The sequence below is a fragment of the Lynx rufus genome, unplaced genomic scaffold (assembly GCF_022079265.1).
Source record: "Lynx rufus isolate CCGP_SWC_20201006 ecotype Redwood Valley unplaced genomic scaffold, mLynRuf1.p SCAF_22, whole genome shotgun sequence".
Taxonomy (NCBI): Eukaryota; Metazoa; Chordata; class Mammalia; order Carnivora; family Felidae; genus Lynx; species Lynx rufus.
The window spans coordinates 22,354,173-22,381,375 of NW_025814837.1; the positions used below are offsets into that span (position 1 = coordinate 22,354,173).

Consider the following 27,203-nt stretch of genomic DNA (forward strand, 5'->3'; position numbering starts at 1 on the left):
TCAGCCCTTTTTTTTTTCAAAGCACATTTGCTGTAAGTCAGCCCATTCTCCAGTAATAATACTACCCTGTTTAACCACTGCTACCAACAGAGTGCAAAAAGGGTAAAATGAAAGACTGGTCTAGGCAGAGCACAATTTTAACAGATATCATAAGTATCAAACCCTAGCAAAATTCAAAATTGCAAGGTTATGGTTAAGGTAATTGGTTCTGAGCAGTCCTCCTCCAGCAACTGGGTTTTTCAAAACTTCCTTATCTTTTTATAAAAGACGGTAAAGTTCTCAACATTGCTTACTAAATCCAGTGTAATGGAGAATTTAAGAGAGGGACAGAATAAGATATATATAAGGGGTTAATAGCACAGTTAGTAATACTAGTACTTAGATCCAACCTTCCAACTCCAGGTAGTATTAGCAGTACGGCCATGGGCAAGTTATTTCATCTCACTGAGCCCCAAATTCATCATTTTCTATGACACCTCAGATGGCAGTTTAGAGAATTAAATGACATAATCTACATGAAGTGCTGTGCAGTACCTGACACATCGCAATTGTTCAAATGCTACTAGTAACGGTAATAATGCTGGTGCTGGCCCTGCCTTCAGAGTCACCACTAATGTAGTATCTAGGGAGAGCCAAAAATTTAGTCGAGAAGACTGAAACTCAGAAAAGGCGACGTGCCCCAAATTTCAATTCTAGTTAACCGCACAATTGCTCCAACAATCAGGTATCCGGACTTTGGCTCAAAGGTTTCCTTCCACCCCCACCACTCTCCAGGTACTGGGCAGTACTCGTCTCTGACTTCAAACTCAGCGAAGCGGAAAGTCTTATTTTAGCAAAGTAAACTATTGTGCTTAAACTATTTCACCTACCTCTCTGCTTCACACCGAACCCCACCCCCCAGCCCCGTGGGTTCCTCCTAGCTTCACTCGCTGGCCACCGCTAGAGGACCATGAAACCCTAGCGAGCAAATTGCCAACCCGAACCCTAGCGGTGACCACTAAGGTTCGATCCTCGAAGCCAACTACACCCTACCTCAGCATTAACTATCTCCTACCTCACCGCTTCCTCTGTCAGAAAATTGCACGACGCCTCCCAGACTTGCATTATGAAAACAGCACCCTTCTGAAGAGTGGTCATGAAAGACGCCACTTGCACAGCAAAGCAATTTCTCCTTTCCTACGAGCCGACGGGCGCGGCCATGTTGCTGTACGGAAAACGTGTTTCCAGGGCGATCTGGAGCGTTCTGCCCGCTACTTAGCGACGCAGAGCGCCCGCGTCTTCAGCGCTAACTTTAGAAATCGGACCAGACGTCGGAGCGGACGTTTGCACTGACCAGAGACACCAGTATGCTGAGTGAGACGATGGGACGCGCTCAATACGCAGAGTTCCAGAGACGGGGAGTGGCGCGTAAGATTTGCGTAGCCGCGCGACGTACGTGATGACGAAAGCGCCGGCGGAGATTTTAAAATTCGAACCGCGCTGGCGGGTGGAAGGAAGAATTGGTGTTTTGGCGGCTGCTGTCCTGTCCCTCAGATAGTTGCACAGGTTACAGAAATTCGGTCCCTGGGTCGTGTCACGAAACTGGAAGAAAGGTAACTTTGGGTTAATTTCGTGCAGGCAGAAGTGTTCTGAAGGGAGAAAGTGATGGCGCCAACAACTTAGAGTTAGAGGTCCTGAGGGACGTTTTAGTGTCTACTGTTGTGAGAGGCCTCCGGGGCGGAGTCTGTGCGAGGCGCGTTTCCCGGAGTCTATCAATAAATTTCTACTAACAGTGATTTACCGAGGGAGAAGAGGAGGGACTAGGAGCATAGTGGTGGGGAGAAGACAGGCTGGAGGAAAGGGGAAGAATTGATACGCGCAGGGAGTGGAAGGACAAGATGAACTGTTTCAGATGTTGCGTTTGAGATACTCCTAGTGGGCGTGTAAGGAAGTCTTAATCTTAAATTACGTTTTAAGTAGAGATTTGGAGTGCACATATAGGTGAGTGGGAAAGTTGAATGGATAGTAGAAATGTATAAAGGAGAAGAAATTGGTGGCCTATCGAAGATGGAAAGTGTAATCAGTTTGAAAAAAAATGTTTTTAATGTCTGTTTATTTTTGAGAGAGAGAGGGAGCGAGCGAGCGAGTAGGGGAGGAGCAGAGAGAGAGGGAGACACAAAATCTGAAGCAGGTTCCAGGCTCCAGGCTATCAGCACAGAGCCCAATGCGGGGCTCGAACTCACAAATTGTGAGATCATGACTTACCTGAGCCCAAGTCGGTCGCTTAACGGACTGACTGAGCCACCCAGGTGCCCCGGAAAATGTAATCAGTTCAAAAGACAAGTGACAGCCAGAAAAGAGAAGGGATAACAGCAAATGTCCACTTCCCAGGAAGCCAGGCCAGGACCTGAGAAATCTTAAGTGTATAGTGTCGAATGCCACACAGAGATGAGAAAGGATGGAAAGTTTTGTCAGTCATGAGTATCCTAGGAGGCAACAGTTTCAGTAGATATGCAGGAAATGAAGTGTTAATTTTCTCAGAAATGAGAATCAGTAGACCATTTTGTGGACAGATAATTAACCTATGTTAGAAGAGGGATTGAAGTAAGTGGGGCAGTGATTGAGTATAAATGGGAAACAGTGGGTTAAGGACAGAACAAGAGAGATGGAGGTTAGGAAAAGAGAATAGCTGTGTTCTCTAAGACCAAAGAAAAGGAAACATGTTGAGGTAGTTCTTGTCAGGTCGTCTCTGACTTTTTCCCGGTGAAGTCAGTACAGCCAACAGCAGTAATGTGGTCTAGGTGAGGATTCAAGGCTTTAACTACCATAGATACCCTTGCAAAGGCAGGAATTACACCTTATTTATCAGTGTATCGTTTCAGTTGCCTTGCACACTCCCAGTGTACACGGTAGGCAGTAAGTAAATATTCGTGTGTGTTGAGTAGTTTTAAATGAAGTTAGATGGATTTCCCTGCAAATGAGGGCTTCACCTACATGAACATGAGGGCCCAGGAAAACATTATCTTGAAGAAACAACGGAACTTGGCTGCTTTCTGTTTGAGGATGAAGATAACAGTTGGTGCTTAATGCACCATCTATATCTGAAAAGATTTTTTAATACTGAATTTGTGAATGCAGGTAATAAGCATGAAGCGCAGTTCAGTTTCCACCGGTGGTGCTGGCCGCCTCTCTATGCAGGATTTAAGGTCTCAGGATTTCAATAAACAAAGCCTCCATACCCCTCAAACGTAAGTACCTCACACCTTACTATCTTGGACAAAGAAATCTGTAAAGACGGTTGATACAAAAATGTACTATGAGTGATGTTCTGATGAATCTTGTTTGTTCACGGTGGTACCCAAGTTGGGGTCAGTGAAGGGTAAAAACTGGCATGTTATTACGTGTGTTTTATCTAATTTGTTCCTTAAATTTCCAAAGCTACACCCTTTGCCAGGCAACCTCTAAAAAAGACTGAATTCCCTGCCAGCACTCTTTTACTTATTTCCCTCCTTTTTTTCTAGACCTGCTTATGTGAGTGGGCTCATTGCTACAACTTTGAATTTACTAAAGTATGTCCAACCAGCAAAATTCTTAATCAGAGTTATTCAATGATAAGCTGGTTTAGAATAACCTACAGAACCACTTCTTCAAACTGTTTTCTCATTATTCACTGGAAAAAGGGGTGTATAGTTTACTATCATAAACTAGTTTTTCTCTGTGAGTTTCTTCTAATTAAGAGAAGACTATTTGTGAGCCACTGTAGAGCTATATCAATCCTTCCCTAATACCAAGGTACAAGGTACTTGCTAACTGTACTTAGGCTACTTATGTTTATGTAGTATAAGCCCCTGCTACTTTTAGAAATTTGAAATATTTGTATCTTTTCCTTCTGAATCAGATAAATTTGTTGTACTATTACACATTACATACACTGAAAGATTAAATTTATGCCTCAAATTGTATTGGAAGCCAGAAGGCTGCTATTGTCAATGTTTTGATTCTGTTGTTTAAATAATATGTGTTTTTAAGTGTAGCTGCAATCCGACAGAGTAGGCCTTAAAAGAAAAATGTTAAATGTAGCTATCATCCTCTGACTGGAGATACTTACTTTTAAGTCTTTTTCCTGTTACCCATAAATGTACATACTTTAAGATAATTGAAATCAGAATGTAGATATGTTTTTTTTTTCTGCTTTCTTCTTAACACTTTAGTATTCCTGCTTATACAGGTTGTTAGGTTAGCCTATCCCATTTATAACAGCTATGATTGCTACTAAAAATTTTCATGATTCTGAGTTATTTTTATAGGTAATGGGGAAAAGGTTTTAGTTCCAATGTATTTCTAAAAATTTCTTAAACTAATATTTTTTGTATTTATTTTTTAAAGTTTTTGTTTGTTTGTTTGTTTTTCCATTTTGTTAAAGCAAAGAGAAACCAGGCTTTGGAAAGTTGAGTATAAACAAACCCACATCTGAAAGAAAAGTCTCTGTATTTGGTAAAAGGTAATGATGTTTTTTTATTAGTTCTAATGAAGGTGTTCTCAAAAAATTAGATGGCATGGTCCCTTACAAGAGAAAGTTATAAACTAGCTTTCTTCTGTTTTAAATAGTTATATGGTTATATCTGCTTTAGATAGAGCTAAGAAATATATCAGCACTTCAGACCACTGTTTCATATTATAAGTGAATAGTTGATTGAAAATCCTGTATCTAGCTTTCAAATAATATGGAATCATAGCATTTTAAAATTAAAAGAAACCATCATCTAGTTCGACATTTTAGTCCCCAAATTTTTTTATACTCTTAAATATTAAGGCTCTTTAGAGATGAAATGTTTGTTACCTTATGAAAAGTTTTTGCCTTGAAATCAAATTAAGGCATTTCTGGTAGTCATTCCAGTTGATGAAAAATCGTAAGCCTTTTTTTTTTTTTTTTTTTTTTAATTTTAAGAGAGAGGGAGAAAGTGTGCACCTACCGGCAGGAGGAGGAGCAGAGAGAAAGGGAGAGAGAGAGAATCCCAAGCAAGCTTATGCTGTTAGTGCAGAGACTGAGGCACCACTCAAACTAACCAACCATGAGATCATGACCTGAGCTGAAATTAAGACGCTTAACGGACTTAGCTACCCAGGTGCCCCTTAAGGCATTTTTGTAATGTAACTTTTCTCTTGGTGGTGAACTTAAGAGATAATGATGATAATTATTATAAAATTTAACATTTACTGAACATTTTTATAAGCCAGATGTTGTTTTAAATGCTTTATTTATGTTAACTCTTTTAATCCTCAGAAGCACCCCATGAATAGATATTGTCATTGTATCCATTTTATAGATGAGGAACTTGAAGCACAAAGAGCTTATTTACTCAAGGTCATAGAACTAGCAACAGAGACAGAATTTGAAACCACAGACTCTGGTTCTAGACACTATGTTCTTGAGCTGTAAATTGAATGATACAGTATTTTGATTGGTTGAGGAATTCTCTTAAAATTTAAAAAAATATCTAAGGGTACTGTTTTGTGTAGAATACGAGCTATGACTGGGGCACCTGGGTGGCTCAGTCTGTTAAGCATCCAACTCTTGATCTCATCTCAGGTCTTGATCTCAGGGTCATGAGTTCAAGCCCTCTATTGGGCTTCACACTGGGCATGGAACCTACTTAAAAAAAAAAAAAAAAGAAAAAGAGCCAAGTCTATACACATATTCCTTTTATGGTAAAAAAAAAAAAATTAAAGATTAAGTAATAGCAGTATGTAGAAAAGTGGTTTTCAAATTAGCAAATTGTCAGGAGAAAAATAGCTAATTAATCCAGGCCCAAGCTAAAGAACTTTTAGAGCCTTGGCAGGAGAGAATTTGCAAGCAACAAGCAAACTTGCAGGGAGAAATAAAGCTCTGATGAACGGAGTTCAGGTGTTACAGCAATGTTCATCGCAACTTAGTTTTGTGGCACTTGTTCAATAAGGAAAATTATTATTCTCAGGATACTTAATAAACTACAGTTGTTAGCTAAATTGGGCCCCAAAGTTAGGCAAAAGGAACCATTATAAACATATAAACAAAGTTTTGTTGGGGGGGGGGAGGGCTTAAAATGGAGCATATACGTTGTATCCATTAATAACTAAAAAGTAGAACCCTGTATATTTATGGTAAATAAAAATCAGATAAATAATATTGCATGATACAAAATATTCATGAAAAAAAAAGCATGCACAACCTATTTTAACATCTCAAAAGCAATTTTCCCACAAGAAATGATGGCAAATGAAGGGGTTGAGAGTGAAGAAGCAATGATGAAAAGCTAAAGAGGATGGTGAAAGGATTTAGATTATTGAATAGACTTGGAGAATGGTTGATACAGAAGATCTAGTAGACTCAAAGTTTAGATGATAGTATAAGTGTTAATAATGCAAAGCACCACAAGTGCATTTTTCTTTCCACCTCACTTTATACTTCTCATTGTTTCCTCTTTTTCTTTGCTTTGAATAAGAGAAAAGAATTGAACTTTAATGTTTGATGCTATTAAAATATAAAATCACCTTGAAATAATTTACACTTGACCACAGAAGGAAATAGTGTTGACTATTTATGTTTCCAGAACGAGTGGACATGGATCCCGGAATAGTCAATTTGGTATATTTTCCAGTTCTGAAAAAATCAAGGACCCAAGGCCACTTAATGACAAAGCATTCATTCAGCAGTGTATTCGACAACTGTGTGAGGTATTTAATGTTCTCTTAAGTATTTTCCACTAGTTTTTCTATTACCAAATGTTTGATGTTTCATAAAAATTATTGTAGTTTCTTACAGAAAATGGATATGCGTATAGCGTATCCATGAAATCTCTACAAGCTCCTTCTGTTAAAGACTTCCTAAAGATCTTCACTTTTCTTTATGGTTTCCTGTGCCCATCATATGAACTTCCTGACACAAAGTTTGAAGAAGAAGTTCCAAGAATCTTTAAAGATCTTGGGTTTGTATGTTATATTTCTTATTAGCCTAAAGAGACTGCTGGAACACAGAGAAGAATCAAACTCAATTGATTTGTGAAGATTTTGAGTCAGAGAAATCATATCTTTTAAGTTGGTCACTGTGGGCAGCATATGTTAGGATAAATTTAAAAGGAGAGAAAAACCACTGTTTGGAGGTTATTCCTGGACTATTGAAGATGATAGATCATAAGGCCTTCCAACTACTGACGTGAAAAATAAATAGGATGGGCTGGATTCGACAGATTCTATAGAAGCAAAAAAGACAGGATTGAAGCGCTGGAGAAAGTGGGATAGGATGAAGTCAAGAAGGGCTGTGTAGAATAAACACAAAGAGGATGGATTTGAGGATGAGGAGTACACTCATTGGAATACATTGAATTTGAGGGAACAAACAATCTTTTATAAGTACAATATACTGGTTGTAAATCAAGCTCTGCAGCTTTAGGGATATATGTACAAAGTAATCTGCAGAGAAGAAACCAAAAAATACACAAAATCATTTGAGAATAAGATAACCAAGGATAGAATCTTGATAAATATGTTACTTCTAAACAAGTCAAGACTGTTGATATATATGTGGAATTTTTCTAATGTAACTTCTTGCTTAATTTAGCCCTTATTTTCACAAAATGAACATTGTTAGCTTATTTTTTTTCCCAATTTTTCATAGGTATCCTTTTGCATTATCCAAAAGCTCCATGTATACAGTGGGGGCCCCTCATACATGGCCGCACATTGTGGCAGCTTTGGTTTGGCTAATAGACTGCATCAAGGTATTTGATTTTTCATTTTAAAATGTATATGTAGAAAAGTTTTTTTTCCCCTCAAGGTAGTGTTATTTCTCTTTCAGTCTTTCTTTTGCTAGTTATGTCACAGACTGCATCAGTTTTAATTTTTCAAAGTACATTTGATTTTAAGTTCTTCAAACTGTTAATAAATTGCTTCCAGAGGTGAGAGGAAGGAAGTAACACATTGGCAAGAAGATCATTTTCACAAGGTTTTAAAGCTTTTTAAAAAAAGTTAGTAGGAAATTATTTCTTCCATTATATACATAATTTGCTTTTCTCTTTTTTTAATTGAAATCCATATTCATTGCAAAAAATTTTGGAAAATACAGAAAAGCATACACAGAAAGTAATGTACCCATAATCCCCACAACTCAGAAACAACAATTTAAAAATTTTGTTGGATTGTAGTTTTAAAGATGGATTTTTGCTGCACAATTTAATGTGTTTTTTTTTTTTAACTTTGGATATCTACTGACAAATTCCCCTTCAGAAAACTTGCACCAGTTAAAAGCTCCTCAGCAATGTGTGAGCATATGCATTTTCCCACTCTGTACACATCATTATTTTAAAATCTTTACCATTTGAGAGGTGAAAAAAAAAAAGCTTGTTTAATTTATACATTATTAAAGCAATTATGTTTTTGTATGGTTTGTCATTGATATTTTGTGTGTGTGCTTTTTTGGCCTATTTTATATTTCATTTTTTTTGCTTCTGCTATTAATTTGAACCTTGATATATTAAATGCTTTATATGTTAGCTTATCAATATTTTTAATGAACACATGACAAGCAAAAACATCATCTTTTCGTATTTGCAATTTTTGTTTTCAACTCGAACATTTTTCACATTTATTACAACTGCCTGTCTTTTGCCATTTTTCTATTTTCTTACTGATTTGTAGGAGCACCATTTTGTACATCAAAAACAATCAAATTGGGGAAATTAACTCTTATGGATATGGTGCAATTATTTTTTTCCTTTTTTTTCTTTTGATTTATTTACTGTATTTTGACTGTTGAGAAATATAAAATTTTATCTAGTCTAATTCAGTCTCTTCTTTTATAGTTTCCGAGTTTCCTGTCCTTCTTAGTGCTTGGAATCCTTAAAACTAATACTGTCCCCCTGGCATTCTCTTGGCTGTTGGCAATCCCTTAACAAAATACAGGCAGGCACTACATGGATGGATTTTGACCCGGAAGACATCTCAGTACTTGCAGCACCACTATTGTCAAGATAGGAGTAGAAATCCAATACTATAGCCCATTAATACAACTCACATTTTACTGAACTTTATATATAACATTTGTGCATTCACTTTGTCTCTTCTCAATGATATCCATGGGCAGTGGATAGCTACCTCTCTGTTCCCACCACCAAATCCTTGTATTGTTAGAAGAACACTTTACCCTTGTTTGACTAAGCAGCTTATGTCATTCTTATGTGATTGGGAGATAGCATTTCCACAGTGATGCAGGAGCTCATGGAGTACCTGTATTGACTTCTGTTGGAGAGAGACCCCTTGAGATGCCTCCAAGTGTGTTATATAGGTTGAAATCCCCTCCTTCCTATCTTGGTTTGCTTGAGGTGGTAGAATTGAACACTATAACAATGTTAGAATCAATGAGAAATCATAGGCCTCTTGTTCTAATTATCTTTCCCAGTTAAGAATCCTAGAAATTTAGCCAGACTTAGGATGGCTCCTTTAGTCTCTGATTTGAAAAAAAAAAAAAAAATTCTACTTTTTTCTCTACTGTGTTTTTAATGTCATTGTATTGTAAATATCTTTATAAGATAGCTTGAAATTGAAAGAGTATAATGTCTCCCACATTGTTCTTTCTCAGGATTGCTCTGGGTATTTGTGGTCTTCTGTGCTTCTATATAAATTTTAGAATTATTTCTCTACCCCAGTAAAAAAAAAAAAAAAAAATGTCATCGGAATTTTGAAAGGGATTGCATTGGTCTGTAGATAATAGATGGCTTTGGGTAGTATGGACATTTTAACAATATTAATTTTTCCAGTCCATGAACACAGGATTATCTTTCCATTTATTTGTGTCTTCAATTTCTTTCATCAATGTCCTATAGTTTTCAACATAGAGATCTTTCACGTTGTTATTTAAATTCAGTCCTAATTATTTCATTGCTCTGATGGTATTGTCAATGGTGTAGTTTTCTTTCTTTTTCAGATAATTTGCCATTAGTATTTGGAACTGCTACTGAGTTTTATATTTTAATACTATGTCCTGCAACACTACTGAATTCATTGATTAGGTCTAACAGTTCTTTATGGAGTCTTTAGGATTTTCTATATATAAAATCATGTCATCTATAAATAGCGATAATTTTACTTATTCCTTTTCAATTCTAATGCCTTTTATTTCTTGTTTTATTTTCTTGGCTAGAGCTTCCAGTACTAAGTTGAATAGGCGTGGTTGAGAGTGGGCACCTTTGTCTTGTTTCTGACCTTAGAGGAAAAACTTTCAACCTTTTACCATTGAGTATGATGTTAGCTGTGGGCTTTTCATATATGCCCTTTGTTATGTTGAGGTACAATTCTTCTATAACTAATTTGCTGAGTTTTTATCATGAACAGATGTTAAATTTTGTCAAATGCTGCCTCTCCGTTTGCTGAAACTATGATTTTTTCATTCATTCTATTAATGAGTTATATCACATTTATTGATTCATGCATGTTGAACCATCCTTGCATGCTGCAATAAATCATTCTTGATCATGGTGAGATCCTTTTAATGTACTGCCAAATTTGGTTCTTTAATGTTTTATTGAGAATTTTGCATCTATATTCAGCAGGGATATTGGCCTGTTTTCTTATAGTGTCCTCATCTGTCTTTGGTATCAGGGTTATGCTGACCTTATAGAATAAGTTTGGGATTATTCCCTATCATTCGAAGGATTCTAAGGATTTGCATTAATTCTTTAAATGCTTGGTAAATTTCACCAGTGAATTCATCTGGACTTGGACTTTTCTTCACTGGGAGATTTTAGATTCCTGATTCAATCTAATAATTGATCTGTTTTCCTGTTCAGATATTCTCCTTCCTTATTCAGTCTTGGTAGGTTGTAAGATTCCGAGAATTTATCTGTCTTCTATGTTGTTAATTTTTTTGCCATATGTTGTTCACAGTAGCCTTTTATGATCCATTGTATTTCTGTGGTACCAGTATTAGTGTCTCCTCTTTTATTTATAATTTTGTTGGTTTAGGTATTCATCTCTTTTTTCTCTGGTTAGTCTAGCTTAAAGGTTTGTTGATTTTGTTTATCTTTTCAAAGAACCAACTCAGTATTAGTAATCTTTTCTATTGTTTTCTTGTTCTCAATTTTCTTTGTTTCTACTCTATTGATTCTTTTCTTCTAATTTTGAATTTATTTTGTTCTGCTCTTTCTACTTCCTTGAGGTGTATAAAGTTAGGTTCTTTATTTGCAATCTTTCTGTTTTCTTGATATATGCTTATATAGCTGTAAACTTCCCTCTAAAAATTGCTTTTGCTACATCCCATAAGTTTGGTATGCTGTGTTTCCATTTTCATTTGTCTCAGAATACTTTTTCATTTCCCCTTTAATTTCTTCTTTGATAGATTGGTTGTTCAGGAGAGTGACGTTTAACTTCCATGTATTCATGACTTTTCCAGTTTTCCTCCTGTTGTTGAATTCTAGTTTCATATTTAGAGAAGATACTTGATATGATACTTGATCATACTAAGACTTGTTTTGTAACATAACATATTCTCTCCTAGAAAATTTTCCTTGTACTCATGAGAAGAATGTATATTTTGCTATTGTTGGATAGAATGTTCTGTAAGTGTCTGTTGAGTCCCATTTGGTCTGTAGGGTTTTCAAACTGCTATTTATTTATTCTGTCTGGATTATCTCTCCATTGTTAAGAGTGTAGTATTAAAGTCTCCAACTATTGTGTTGCTGTTATTTCTCCTTTTAGTTCTGATAGAATTTGCTTTATATACTTAGGTGCTCCAATGTTGTTTGCATAAATATTTACAAATGTTTTATCTTTTTTATAATGTTTATTTATTTATTTTGAGAGAGGCAGAGAGGGAGTACACCAGTTGGGGTGGGGGCAGAGAGGGAGGAAGGGAGAGAATCCCAAGCAGGTTCCACACTGTCAGCACAGAGCCTACCAAGGGCCAATGTTTTATCTCCTTAGTGAATTGACCTTTTTGTCATCATATAATGACTTTCACTGTGTCTTCTTACCATTTTTACTTTAAAGTCTATTTTGTCTGGTATATCTTTTTTCATCCCTTCACTCTCAGTCTGTGTCTTTAAAACTAAATTGAGTCTCTTGTAGGCAGCATATTTTTGAATCTTATTTTTTGTCCATTCAGTCATTCTGTGTATTTTGGTTGGAAAGTTTAATCCATTTACATTTAAAATTTTTTTTTTTCAACGTTTATTTATTTTTGGGACAGAGAGAGACAGAGTATGAACGGGGGAGGGGCAGAGAGAGAGGGAGACACAGAATCGGAAACAGGCTCCAGGCTCTGAGCCATCAGCCCAGAGCCCGACGCGGGGCTCGAACTCACGGACCGCGAGATCGTGACCTGGCTGAAGTTGGACGCTTAACCGACTGCGCCACCCAGGCGCCCCTTTTTTTTTTTTTTTAATTTTTTTTTTTCAACGTTTATTTATTTTTGAATCCATTTACATTTAAAGTAATTATTGGCGGAGGGTGCCTGGGTGGCTCACTCAGTTGAGAGTTCAACTTCGGCTCAGGTCATGATCTCATGGTTCGTGAGTTCAAGCCCCACATCAGGCTCTGTGCTGACAGCTCAGAGCCTAAAGCCTGCTTCAAATTCTGTGTCCCCTCTTTGACCCTCCCCTGCTCACACTATCTCTCTCTCTCTCTCTCTCTCTCTCTCTCAAAAATATTAAAAATGAAATAAAATAAAATAAACAAATATTAAAGTAATTATTGGTGGGTAAGGACCTATTGCCATTTTTTTTCATTGTTTTCTGACTGTTTTGTAGGTCTGTTGTTCTGCTTGGTCTTTATTCTACTATCTTCTTTTGCAGTTTGATGATCTTTGGTATCAGCGTGCTTTGACTTTATCATTTTTTATGTATCTACTTTGTGTTATTTCCTTGTGGTTACCATAAGGCTTACATAAAACATCTTTAAAACTATACCATTCTATTTTAAAGTGATAATTTCAATAACTTCATAAACTTTACACTTTCACTTCTCTTTTTACATTTTAGGTTATTGATGTTACAGTTTACATACTTTTTATATTGTGTTTCTGATAACAGATTATTTTAGTTATGGTTCTTTTTAACACATTTGTTTTTTAACTATTAAACTAGAGTTGTAAATTAATTACTCAGTACCATATTAGAAAACCAGACTTTGTATGTTTATCATTACCAGTGAGTTTTACACTACCTTCATATGTTTTTACAATGTTGATTAGCATTTTGTTGCTTCCATTCGAAGAACTCCCTTTAGCATTTCTTGTAAGGCAGATCTTGTGGTGGTGAACTCCATTAGCTTTTGTTTTGGAAAGCCTATATCTCTCCTTCATTTCTGAAGGACAGTTTTGCCAGATAATGAATTTGGGGTTAACCTTTTTTTTCCTTTCAATATATGTTTCAACATAGCCCAGTTTGGGTTCAACCTATTTGGGGTCTTTTGAACTTCATGGATCTGGATGTCCATTTCTCTTCCCAGGTTTGGAAAGTTTTCACCTCTTATTGCTTTAAATATATTTTTTGATGGGGCATCTGGGTGGCTCAGTTAGTTAAGCATCTGACTTTTGATTTCATCTTTGGTCATGATCTCACAGTTCTTGAGTTCAAGCCCCACATTGGGCTCTGTGCTGACAGTGCAGAGCCTGCTTGAGATTCTCTCTCTTTCTCCCTCTGTCTCTCTGCCCCTCTCCCACTCACATTGTCTCCACCTCTCTGAAAATAAAGTTTAAAAAAATGTTTTTTAATAAAAATAAATATACTTTCTGTCCCTTTCTCTCTCTTCTCCTTTTGAGATTCTCATAATGCAGATACTATATCATTTGATGATGACCCATAAGTCCCATAGTCTTTCTTCACTGTTTTTTCATTCTTTTTCCTTTCTGCTTCTCTTAACTGGATAATTTCAAATGTCCTGTCTTCTAGCCCACTGATTCTTCTGCATGGTCAACTCTGATTTTGAAACTCTATTTAATTCTTTAGATAAGTTGTTTTTTTTTTTTTTTCCAGCTATCATTTGTGTCATTTTTTTTTATAGTTTTTGTTTGTTGAATTTTTTGTTCTTGAATGTTTTTCTTTTTTTTATTTATTTATTTTTTTAATGTTTGTTTATCCTTGAGACAGAGCACGAGCAGGGTAGGGACAGAGAGAGAGAGAGAGAGAGAAAGAGAGAGAGAGAGAGAGACAGAATCTGAAGCGGGCTCCAAGCTCTGAGCTGTCAGCACAGGGCCTCATGCAGGGCTCGAACTCACGGACTGTGAGATCATGACCTGAGCTGAAGTCGCATGCTGAACCGACTGAGCCACCCAGGCGCCCCACATGTTTTTTGTTTAAAAAAAAAAAGTTTATCTATTTTGAGAGAGAGTGCAGGGGAGGGACAGAAAGAAGGAGAGAGAGAATCCCAATCAGGCTCCATGCTGTCAATGCAGAGCCCAACACGGAGTTCAAACCCATGAACCACAAGATCATGACCCAAGGCAAAACCAAGATTTGGACACTTAACTGACTGAGTCACCCAGGCGCCCCTCTTGTATCATTTTTCTAATTTTGTTTAGTTGGCTCTGTGTTCTTATAGTTTACTAATCCACTTTGAGAGGATTATTCTGAATTAGTTCATAGATCTCCATTTCTTTAGGGTCAGTTATTGGAGTTTTATTCATTTCCTTTGGTAGTGCTATGTTTACCTTATTTTTCATGATCCTTGATTCCTTGTGATGGTACTTGCACATTTGAGTAAGTGGTCTCTTCTTCCACACTTGAGAGGATCTCTTTGGCAGAGACAGTTCTTTACCAGTCAGCTCAGATTGGGTTTTTAGATGTGTCCTTATAAACGTGGGGTTTATATCAAGGTCTGTTTTTGGGAAAGGTCACTGTCCATGCTCTGAGGATAGGGGAGAGAGGGAAGTGCTGCTGTCTGAGAACAGTTAGAGAGGACTGCTGGCTTGGTTCCCTGTCCAAGTGAAGCTATAGGGTAGGCTCCACAATTTCCTGGTCAGGCTTCCTAGATAGTTGGGACCAGCTACTGTACTCAGCTGTAGGCAGTGCTAAAAATTAGCTTCCCTGCTTTGGTGGGGCAGGAGAATAGCCCCAAAGCCTCCATGGCTTGTTTGGGATCTGAAACCAATGGTATAAGTATGTGCTGAAATCCCTGGTCAGAAGAGGCTACCACTGATTTTTGTCTACATACAAGGAAGGCCATGAGCTATGCTCTCTCTTTAAGTGTCACTGTCAGTAGGGCTGTAGGATGGGCTACACAGCCTCACATGTCCTCTTATTAGGTTCCCTGGTCAGGTGGGCTGAAGAGTGTAAAGAGCATTGGACAAGACAGCAACTTAGATTCCACGCCTAGGAAGGGGGGGAGGGGGGCATATACATGCCCCAGGATTGGAAAGACTCTTGTTTGGGGATCAAACTAGGCAGGACTATGCTCTAAGTTCCCTGGCCTAACAGGCCACCATCCCAGCCCTGCAGATGGTAGGGCAACCAGTCACATTCTCTACTCCAGTGCCACTGTAATGAGAGTTACAGGGTGAGCTAAATATACTCCTAGGTGCTCTGGTTAGGTTTTCTGGTTAGGTGGGACCAGAGGCTGTATTTGGCTTTGTGGGCTACTGAGATTTCCATGAGCTCTGGTTAGGAGGGTTGGAGGCTGTAGTCATCAGTGGGCAGGGCTGTGGATTAGATTCCCTACCAGAGTAGAAGAAGGAGGCAGAACAGACCCCAAGACCAGCAGGATTCTTCTTGGGTAGCTAATCAGGCAAACCTTTGGCCAGACTAGGTTTGCTGGCTTGGCTCTGCAAATGAACAAAGCCCCAGCCAAGCTCTCTTCACATGCTCCTGAGCTAGGCAGTTATTATCTAGGTGCTCCAGCTAGGCTTTCAGGTTGGCCAGGGCCAGAAGCTACACTAGCAACGGGTGGGGTCGTGAATAAGTTCCCCTGCCTGAGCAGAGCAGAAGAACAGACCCCAAAGGCTCTTTGTGGTCTTCACTTAAGCCAACCCATGCCCCAAGTTTTCTGTCCAAATGAGGTCAACAGCTTTCTCTGTGGATGATCAGTTCTGCCTTCCAGGCTCTTAATTCTAAGTGTTTCTGAGCCAAACAGCTTTTCAGGTGTCCCAGCTAGGCTTTCTGGTCAGATGGGGCTAGGAGCTACAACCGAGCAGTGATTAACTCCCCTGCCTGGGCAGAGTCGTTTGTCCCTGTATAAGGGTCTTTTTGAACTTTGCAGAGTATCAACAATATTCACGTGGACTTTTGACATGACAGCACTTTCTTTATCTACCCCAATGACAAGGTAGAAGATTCTGTTCTTAATCTTGGGCTCTGCTATACATGTCTTTCAGATTTAGTTAAATCTGATTGTCACTTGAGACCTTGTCAAAGGAAGAAGTAAAGGATGAGTTGATAGAGCTCACCTACATCCACCTTAGATATACAAAAAAGTCTTATGAGTGCCTTTGGAATAAGAGAGGTGTAGATATGGCAAGCAGCTCTGGGCTAAGAACAATATTCTCGCTCAGGGATCTGGTGTGTAAGTCCTAGGATAAGAAAAGTTAATGAAATATTTTTAGCAGAAACCACATTCTTTTACATTCCTAATGCATAGTCCTTTTCTTAGAAGCTTAGTGTGCATTATACTAGATACACATTTATATCTTTATATTTTATAGCAAATTCACTTATGTTTTCTAGAGTATTTTTCATGTTTGGAAGGTTATATTTTTAAAACAACTTATAGGGGAACCTGGATGTCTCAGTTGGTTAAGCATCTGACTCTATTTTAGCTCAGGTAATCTCAGGGTCGTGGTATCCAGCCCCACAATTGGCTGTGCACTGGGCGTGGAGCCTGCTTAAGATTCTCTCTCTCCCTCTGCCATTTCCCACTCGTTTGCTCTCTCTTTCTCTCTCTCTCAGAAAACAAAAAATATAAAAACATGTGTTCCAAAATGGAATTTCTTTGCCTTAAAAACTTTTAGCCATTTTCTTTTTAGCTTATCAATTATAAATATCTGAATATTTTGCTATAATGTATTCTCTATTTTTCATTTTCAAGCTTAAACAATTGTGTTTCTAAAGATTTTCTATTATAATCAATCTGAAGTTCATATTTATACATACCAAAGGAGTCTGTTGTTCATATGTAAGCACCAAACTTGAGTTCATAATCTTTCTGGTTCACCTGTGGCAAGTTTTTTTTAGATTCTCAGAGTTGCATTAAAATGTGTATATATGCTTTCAATGGATTAATAGCAGCATAAAGATCAGCATATTTTATAGAACTAAATATGGAATCCATCCCTTTTTAATCCTAATGGATTTAGTTACTAAAATATCAAAAGGATTATATTTTAAGTCTCAATAAATGTCTCAAGAGACTTTCATTCATGCAGTAATTTAAATCCTTCTAAAAATGACACTAAAACAAATTTGTCAAAACATGAAAACTATGTGTTTTTCTCCTAACCTTTATCAACTTAAATATGTTGCTTGTGTATTTATCAGTTACATACTGCCATGAAAGAAAGCTCACCATTATTTGATGATGGACAGCCTTGGGGAGAAGAAACTGAAGATGGAATTATGCATAATAAGGTACCACAAACATGAGACTTATCTTGGTATTATTAACTGTGTCACTATTGAAATTAGTCTTTTGTATAAGTTGTCTTTTTGCTTCCTGAAAAACTTCTAAAACTGATTTTTTTTTTTTTTTGATGTTAATAGAGGGGTGCCTGGGTGGCTCAGTCAGTTAAGCATTCAACTTAGGCTTATGTTATGATCTCATGGTTCATGAGTTTGAGCCCCACATTGGATCTCCACAGAACCCACTTTGGATCCTGTCTCCCTCTCCCTCTCTCTGCCCCTCATTTTCTTATGTGCTCTCTCTCTCTCAAAAATAAACAAACGTTTATAAATAAATAATAAACAAATATTAATAGATTTACTCTTGGAATCACACTGTAATTTCTTAAAACTAAGTAGGCATAGATAGAAATTTCAAATGTTGGGGCTCTTGGGTGGCTGAGTTAGTAAAGCATCAGACTTCGGCTCAGGTCATGATCTCATGGTTCGTGAGTTCAAGCACTGCATCGGGGCTTCAGCACAGAGCCTGCTTCAGATCCTCTGTCTCCCTCTCTTTGCCTCTTCCCGGCTCATGCTCGAGTGCACACTCACTCTCTTTCTCTCTCTCTCTCTCTCTCTCTCTCTCAAAAATAAATATTAAAAAAAAAAAGGAAATTGAAATGTCAACTAAGTTAAAAATGCAATGAAATTAGAAGTAAATCATAACATTATTTTATGTATAGATGTAATATTTCTTTATGTTTTAGAATGAAGATATCAATACTGACAACATAAGTCTAATATAATTCTTTGCCAATACAAAGCATAATCTTTGAGTCTTAAAATATTACATTGTAGGTTTTTTGTTTTGTTTTGGCCTTTTTAGTTAAGCATATTGCCACTTAGATCTGAGTTATCACTTCAAAAAGGGGTTGAGATAAAAGTAAACAGGTGGTCAAAATTGGTTCCCAAACCATACTTTATTGGAACCGAAACTGTGTAACTAACCCCACCCTGTTTCCTAAAATAAGCAAATTTACGTATGTAAATGGAGCAAATACCAACTCCAAGGAATAGTTTATAATATTGAAATTAAACATTAATGTGCCCTAGTACATGTAAAAGATCACCATGCAGGTCCCTAAGAAGAAAAACTATTTTCTGTTTCTAATTCTAACCTACGCTCTTTGAGCATTTGACTTGAAAGTGGCAAGAACTTCAGTTTCATCTTTTATTTCTACCTGGGAAATAGTTCAAAGAGGTATCTGAGTTTTTTTGTTTTGGGGTTTTTTTAAACAGAGAGTAACCCTACCTTTTACTGCTTCAGCAATGACCCCTGCTGGTGAAATAGTTAGAAAGCCTTCGATCCTACTTGAGAGAATTTTCCTCCCATGTTGCAATATGTGTACTGGACTAGATTTAGTTGTACCTCAGTTTTCAAGCCAAATATAATTACAGCATTTATTAAATATTAATTTTTTTATATTTATCCTAAAGGTTAAACCAGTAAAAGGTATTTTCACTCTTTTAGCTATTATTTCAGATGACAATATACAAAGCAGCACTTTGGAAATTATAAAGTGCTATTTTTTAATTAAAGAGGGTTATCGAAATATCCAGTTTCACCAGATTCTTTGCCTCAGCTTTGTAGATCCAGAAACTCAGTTTGTTACTGGCAGAGCATTTGACTGCAGAAATTCAATTTGTTTTTTTAATCTGCAAAATCAAAATTGACCAAGCTTAAAGAAACTGATTCATTGTCACCAAATTCATAAGAGACTGATCTGAAAGAGAATGAAAATGTATTAATTTATCATTAGTGGTATACCTTTCCAGTTAGAAGAATGCTATTCAGGGTATCCTTTCCATATCAACCAAATAATATGAAGGTTGCTTAATTAGAGAATCCGCGCAAAGGGAATTGGTTTGTCTTGAGGGATATTTCTTTCATCTAGGCTTTGGAAAATTCTGATCAGCCATCCTCACCTCCTAACAAAGTATGCATCTTCAAAGTGACCAAAGCACCACATAACTACAAACTGTAGTATTACTTTCTTTTGGATAAATATTAAGGATTTTAGTACTCTACTGTTTAGATCTCTACTAACCATGCCACTTTTGAGACTGAAGTAACAATGTATTTATAGACTTCATTCTGATTTTCACAGCTAGACATTGTCAGTGTGATTGTACCTAGGTGATCATCAATTCATTTACCTTTTTCATAAGGTTCATTCATAGGGATGATCTATCCCTAAAGGTAAATGTGCATTTTATGTTGAATTTGTTTATTTTTTTTAATGTTTTTTGTTTTTTTTTGAGAGAGAGACAGAGCAAGAAGGGGGGAAGGGGCAGAGAGAGAGGGAGGAACAGAATCCAAAGCAGACTCCATTCCAGGCTCTGAGCTGTCAGCACAGAACCTGACGTGGACCTCTAACCCACAAACCATGAGATCATGACCTGAGCCGAACTCGGAGGCTTATCCAACTGAGGATAAGGCACCCAGGCACCCCTGAATTACGTTTATTAATAAGCTTCCTTATTTGACCTCAAAATTCTGAAGGTGTGGTTTCTTTACTAAAAATCACCATTATCCAAATTTAAGTGTTCTTTTCATTCTCATTCACATTAGAAACAGCAGACTAAGCAAGTCTGTGTAACATAATTATATATCCTAGGTTTGTGTCTCATTTATAGGAGTTCATATAACTACTTAGTAGTCTTGACCTTTCTTTTTTTAATTCAAATTTAAATTCCCACTTAGAAAAACGGAACACACTAAATAGAGAATAATGGCTTTTTCTAAAATCTGCTTAACCCAATCAGTTGTTTTTGGACTACACCATAAAATGCTATGAGAGTTTCATGACTGGTGCCGACAGCTTTGAAGAGATGAACACAGAGTTGCAGTCAAAGCTGAGTAAGTGTTCTCATTCCTAGTGTGCATGCTTTTAGTCATGTATTAAACTCTATTCATGGAGCTATAGCTTATTTAACCACACCCAGTGTTTAGATGAGCTATTCTAAATTTGTTTGGATGCCTACTGATTTTTGTCTTCATTGTTTCTTTGATGGAGAAAAGTTAGTTAAGCTGAAAGAATGCTGATGTTAGAGTCATACCTGAGGCAAAACCCCTTCCTGCCTATGTGACCTTAACAAATTAATTAACCTCTCTAAGAAAGTTTTGCAAGATTAGGTAGCTGTGTACATAAAGTATCAAACACACTACCAGGAACACAGAAGATAATCACCAAATGTTATTCCTGTGATATCCCTATAATATTCTTGCTTTACAGTTTGAGTAATTAAAATTAATGGGCCATTATATTTCCAAAGAAAAAAATTCTTTATTTTTCCACTCAGTGATAATCTAGTGACATTCAGTATATACTAGCTAACTCTAAAATGTTCCAGAGGTATTCTTTTACATTTCTTTCCTTTTATTGACATAGTCTTGTATATAAAATAGTAGAACTGTGGGTAAAATAGATAAATTTAATGGAATCAGTGGAATCCAATGGAATCAATCCAAACAGGAGAATATCACCTTGCCACTACTGGCAGAAAAGTTGAAAGCATTTCCCTTATGTTGCCATGGGATGTATCTTGCTGAAGTAACAGGACAACTTCAACTTGTCCAACATAAGAAAGGGACCAAGGTAAATGATGTTTCATTTTAAAAGAGGAAAATTCACAGTGATCTAATATAAAAAGCATCTAGTGAAGTTTTTGGGTTTTTTTTTTATAATTAGTTAAGCCAATTAATAGTATTCATTTATTCAAACAGTATTTATTATATGCCTACATTGGGGAAGCCACCATTTAGGCACTGAGAATACAGTCATGAATAAGAGATAGAAAATCCCTGCTCTATGAGGCTACCTCTAACAGAGATGATAATCAAATAACTGTAAACCAAAGGGTGGCAAGTACTGTGAAGAAAAATAAAGCAAGGTAAGAGAATAGACCGTGTAGTAAAGGGAAAGGTTTGCTATTTTAGAGGGTAGTATATCCTTCACTGGTAGTATTTTGACCAGTCTAGAAGGAAGTGAGGGAGAAACCAGTGGTGAAAACCTGGGGGAAAATGTTTCTAGACAGAATTGAGATCTCACTAAGTTTTGGGGTTTTCTCTCCAGAGGATTTATTTAATGTAGATGCTTCCAAGCTGGAATCATTAGCAGCAAAAAACAAAGCATTGAATGAACAGATTGCAAGATTGGAACAAGAAAGAGAAAAAGAACCGGTTAGTAAACATGCTTATTATCAGTAGGCTTATATACTTAGCTCTTTTGGATTTTTGGATTTCCTTAGAGAACACCAGCTATTTCTTTCCCTAAGATATAAATAAATAGCAAAATAAGCTTCTTAAAAGTTAATTTTTTTTTTACATTGGACAGAACTCCCCATGAAAACATGTTTGGTGTCTCTAGAGCTTTGTTTTCCCTTGTGATTGATCAGTCTTGTGCTAATGGTGTTCACAATATGATGAAAGAGTCTAACCTACTTACATAAGACCAAAAAGATCTTTTGAACAAGGTCCCCATGTTACACACCTCTAGGGAACACGATTTACAAGAAGCCCTGAGTTATGTAGTTAATGAAAAGGGAATGGTGTTAAGTGGGTTTATATAATATATTATATTCTTAGGGTTTTCTAAAAGCTAAATGATAATATCCAGATATCTAATTTTATTTTGTGTATTATATTATTGAACTATCTAGACTGTTCTGTAAAATATCAGATTTTAAATGTTTGTGCTCCTTCATCCTGGCCCTTGACTTTTTGTATCCCAAACTGACTTCCTGAAAAGTACATCTTAATTAGGTAGTAATGCCAAAGTTTCCTTTTAGTTCTTTTGACTTCCTCTAAAAGTGAAAGGAAAATGTAATATACTTTTCTCTAAGATGAATTTAAATAATATTGTGTCACTTTTAAGTAAAGTATGGAATGGTTATCAATAAGAATAATATGTTCTTTTCTTTTAAAGAATCGTCTAGAGTCATTGAGAAAACTGAAAACTTCCTTACAAGCAGATGTTCAAAAATATCAGGCATACATGAGCAATTTGGAGTCTCATTCAGCCATTCTTGACCAGAAATTGAATGGTCTTGATGAAGAAATTTCTAGAGTAGGTAAGTACAACCAATGAATGCTAAAAGAAGACATTCAGACTGGAATGTGGACTTCCTGGGGTTTATCACATGCAGAGAGAGCTTTGTCATCCATCTTTTTTCCTTTAATGGTGAGTGGCTATAGCAGGCTACCAAATTTTCAGTGCCTTCTACATGTATTAGTTTTCTGAGGCTGCTATAAAAAAAAAAAAAAAAAAAAAAACCACAGATTTGGTGGACTAGAACAATAGAAATTTTTTGGCTCACAGTTCTAAAGGCTAGAAGTCCAAAATTTAGCATGGCTAAGCTTCCTCCAAGGACTCTAGGGGAGAATTCATTCCTCATCTCTTCCAGCTTCTGTTGTTCTTGGCATTCCTGAACTTTTGGCCATGTCACTCCAGTCTCTTCTTCATCCTCACATTGCCTCTTCTGTGTATCTGTCTCTCCTCTTCTCTTTATGTTAATTTCTCTCAGCCTCTATCTTTTAAGGACATTTGTGATGTCATTTAGGACCCACTAGATAATCTAGGGTAATCTCAGAGAATTATAGTACTTAATGTACTTATACCTGCAAAACCCCTTTTCCAAATAAGGAAATGTTTATAAATTCCAGGGATTTGGACTACATAACTTTGGGTGGCCATTAATTAGTCAACCTACTATACCTTTTAATGTGTTTTCAGGTGTCTGATTTTTTTGAAGCAAAGAGTGACCTAACTTAAGAACATATACTACCTGATATAAATATTTATTCTATTCCACCTTGTAATTAGTAAACCAGATTCTTTAATCTTTGCTGGCTTCAGTCTACTACAATTATCTTATGATCCATCACTGCCTCCTAAGCTACTTGGCAGCTTAAGCTGATTGGAAAGTAAGATGAAAAGATGGAGCTACTATAATTCTCTGTAAGGAAGAGCCCAACTAAAGAACGTTTGTTTATATCCTTGTGTGTTCCTAACTTTGTTTTCATAAGCACATATCAGTCATAAAACTCTAATAATACTGTGACACATGAATTAATTGATAGTTCTGTAGTGCCAGAAGGAGAGCAAAGAAAGGTATCCATAAAAGGCAGAGCCATTGGATGACACTTTACCAAATGAATAACTCTGTGGACCTACTATGCTGTTTTTTCCAGGTGTTTGCCTGCTTCAGTTTTATTCTTGTAGGATTTTACAGGCTGTGTCTTTCCCACATAGGATTTGTGTAGATAGTCCTTAGGATATTTGATTTATTTCTTAGTCTATGGAATATTGACCATCTGTCAAGTCAAGGATAATATTTATCTGGGGTATTTGTTTAATCAGTTTATTTTTTTCCAAACTCTAATTACATATATTAGATTTACTCTAAACCAACTCTAAATAATTTACACTTGGTCCCTAATGTTTGTTCTCCGTGATGACAAGAAGCCATAGACTAATTTTTTATTACAGCAATATTTGTAATTAAATCAATAATTTATAATATTAATACTCTGTCTTCCTCATTGGTATTTAATTAAGACAATTTTCATACTTTCTACTTGTGAGAATTTTTTTCCAATAATTACAAGCTGAAGAGGTGAGAGAGATACTTAAGCAATCATTTACCATTCCAGATTGACTTAGTTTGAGATAATTCGATAACTTAATCTAAAATGTTTTTATTCTGAGTATTTTAACTTTATTGATTATTTAAAGTCATTTGTGGCCAAGAATGAAAGAGACCTATTTAAACTGTATGGATAATGTACATTGTGGATTTTTTGTGCAGATTCCTGTGATAAATATAAAAAATTTTACTTAAACCAACTATTAATTTATTTTGAGCTCAGATTGGAGCTTTCCAAGTATAGTGCTACAACTGAGTTATAACAAAGCCAAGATCTTGATCCTGTCAGCCTTTGGGGTGATTCTCATGGCCCCTTTGGTCATGAACTTCCTCATCCACCTATCCCAGACTGCTTAAAAGTACTATCATATTCTTTATAAGCTATGAATAACAAAAGGTTAGAAAACACTATTCTGTATAACCCCAAATATTTTAAGTTTGAAAACTTCTTTCTCTTTGCATGATCATTTCCTGTTTGTAAGTACCATTTTGTCTTAGTACAATATAGTCATTTTTTGTTACAAATTTTGGTAAATAGACAAAGCAAGAACTTAACCATTATAGTTACTTAATATCTGATAAAACTACTGAAAATGTCAGTGAAACAAGAATAAAGTGATGTATTTAAATACAAATTTTTTTTTGTTTGTGAAAAACTTGTGGGTTTTCTGACTTACTGAAGAGAATCATACTGGAGTATTAAAAGCATTTGAATTGAATACCAGCAGACTATCCCTCTTAAGTGTAGTAATTCTCAATCCTAATCATTATGTGTGGGGCCATATTTTTTTCATATAGCACTTTCTGAAAATCATAGCAAGCCAATAGGGAAATATGTTCCTAACATAAAACTTTAATTGTACCATCTTTCAGGAATGTTATTAACAAAGTGAGATCAAATAGAAGTATCCCCCCCCCAAAAAGAAGAGAAAATATATATATACATAACTTTGAAATTTAGAAATCTTAATCAACTCTATTAAATAATGGCATCAACTTCTTTGTATGAATTGAAAGAACTTAACAAATTTTTTTTCAATGCAGAACTAGAATATGAGACAATGAAACAGGAGAATACTCGCCTACAGAATATTGTTGATAACCAGAAGTACTCAGTTGCAGACATTGAGAGAATAAATCATGAAAGGAATGAACTGCAGCAGACTATTAATAAATTAACCAAAGACCTGGAGGCTGAACAACAGCAATTGTGGAATGAAGAGCTAAAATATGCCAGAGGCAAAGAGGCGGTATGTCATACCATTTTCAGAGTGGCAACTCAGAGCTGACAGTTTGTAAAGACCTATCCCTGTTAAGAAAAACTGGGTAGAATAGATTGGCTAAAAAGGTAAAACTTTTTGCATTGACATTTTACTAAAATCCACTCATCCTTTTATGTCAAATCAGTAACACCCCAATTTCTTTCAGTCAGATTTAAGTTAACTATGTTTTTTAGCAGTGAACCAAGAAATAAAAAAGTCTCTAAAGCCATGAAAATAATTTTCATAAACCTTGTGCCTTTCATTCAATGTGAGTCCATTCTTCCTTTACTTATTTACTATTCAAACATTTATTTAACACCTGTTGTGTGCCACTTAGAAGAAGCTGGGCTTAGAAGAAGCCAGATTCCACTCTCCCCTTGAGAAACTTCCAATCTAGTCAATATTTTTCTACCATGAGATCAGACCCCGTTTGCATGGGGTACTGAGGAAGCATATAGTATACCTAACCCAGATGTAGTGTGTGTGGTGTGGAGAGATGTATGAAGTGATTTTTAGAAAGGCTTCCTTGAGGGTGCCTGAGTGGCTCATTCAGTTAAGTATCTGACTTCAACTCAGGTCATGATCTCACAGTTCATGAGTGCAAGCCCATGTTGGGCTCTCTGCTGGAGATAACACCTGAACTGAATTGGGAAGTATAAGGAAGAGTTATCTTGGCAAGGTTAGGGGAGTCAGCAAACAGCATGATGCCCTCTGGCATCAGAATCTTTTCATATGGCTGCAGGTTAATAGCAAGGGATAGGGACACATAGCAACAGATAAAGACTCAAGAGAAAAAGTATAGACTAGATGATAAAGATTCTTTTCTTACTTAAAAGTTTGGACTGTATCCTAGAAGTTCCAAAAAGCCCTTAAGATTTTTAAACAGATAACTATATTTCAGAAAGATCTTGTTTTTGGTCATGTGAAAAATGGATTGGAAGGGAGCAAAACATTTAAGGGTCTTTGGCAGCAATGTGGTGAGAAGTTATGAGCTGAATTTAGAGTCTATTAGTGGAAATTCAAAGAAGTAGGTGGATTCTGACTACTTAGGTAGAGTAAATAAGACTTGATGAAAGAAAAGGGATACATTCACAGTGTCTGGCTTGAGCAATGGGACAAGCAATAGTAAAACTCACTCTGAAATAGAAGTTGCCAGTCAGGAGTGGAAATGGTATGCTGACCTGTTGTGTCCATGGGGTGTGCAAGTGAAAATATCTACTAATCTATTATGTATCTGAACCTCAAGATAAAATAATGTAGGTTTGCAATGTAGATTAAGTAAAACTCAGTATGTATTGTGATTGAAGCCATAAGGGTAGATGAATTCACCAAGGAAAAATACATAGGAGGAAGGGAGCACCAGCATCTTGAAGGACGAAGGTCCCTTAAGAGAAGCCTAAAAAAGACTGAGCACTAGCCAGAGAGGTCAAGAAGATAGAAGCTGAGAAAGGAAGAGTCAGGAAGGAATTAACAGTGTCAAATGCAATAACAGGATTTAAACATTTCTGTCAGATTCAGTAACGGCAGTCACTCTCGAACTTTACCACAACCAAATTATTTGACTTTATTTCAATTTTGTAAGTGGTACATTATCCTTTTAGCCAACATTGTTGAAAAAGTGGGCTCATTGACCATATGAATTTCAAGATAATTAAAGTCTGTCCTTATTTTTGTTGGCAGTCCCTTATAAATGTTCCAT

At 36.4% G+C, this 27,203-nt stretch overlaps 2 protein-coding genes across 4 annotated transcripts in view; one reads left to right on the top strand and one right to left on the bottom strand.

Annotated features, from left to right (window-relative positions):
• METTL4 (methyltransferase 4, N6-adenosine) overlaps positions 1 to 1,401 on the bottom strand; it is a 78,690-nt gene extending 77,289 nt beyond the window's left edge. For 2 of the 3 annotated variants that reach the window (XM_047087035.1, XM_047087032.1), the window contains exon 1: positions 1,055 to 1,324. The gene's annotated coding sequence lies outside the window, so the exon portion shown is untranslated. The other variant, XM_047087034.1, reaches the window with a different exon arrangement.
• A 97-nt stretch (positions 1,402 to 1,498) lies between these two features.
• Positions 1,499 to 27,203, top strand: part of NDC80 (NDC80 kinetochore complex component) — a 62,565-nt gene continuing 36,860 nt past the window's right edge. Inside the window, exons 1-11 of the mRNA XM_047087086.1 lie at positions 1,499 to 1,592; positions 3,118 to 3,227; positions 4,403 to 4,480; positions 6,570 to 6,693; positions 6,772 to 6,944; positions 7,634 to 7,736; positions 17,475 to 17,564; positions 20,361 to 20,454; positions 21,671 to 21,777; positions 22,523 to 22,667; positions 25,287 to 25,492. Coding sequence (XP_046943042.1) covers positions 3,127 to 3,227; positions 4,403 to 4,480; positions 6,570 to 6,693; positions 6,772 to 6,944; positions 7,634 to 7,736; positions 17,475 to 17,564; positions 20,361 to 20,454; positions 21,671 to 21,777; positions 22,523 to 22,667; positions 25,287 to 25,492 — 1,221 coding nt within the window. The 5' untranslated portion in view covers positions 1,499 to 1,592; positions 3,118 to 3,126. The remainder of the gene's footprint in view (positions 1,593 to 3,117; positions 3,228 to 4,402; positions 4,481 to 6,569; positions 6,694 to 6,771; positions 6,945 to 7,633; positions 7,737 to 17,474; positions 17,565 to 20,360; positions 20,455 to 21,670; positions 21,778 to 22,522; positions 22,668 to 25,286; positions 25,493 to 27,203) is intronic.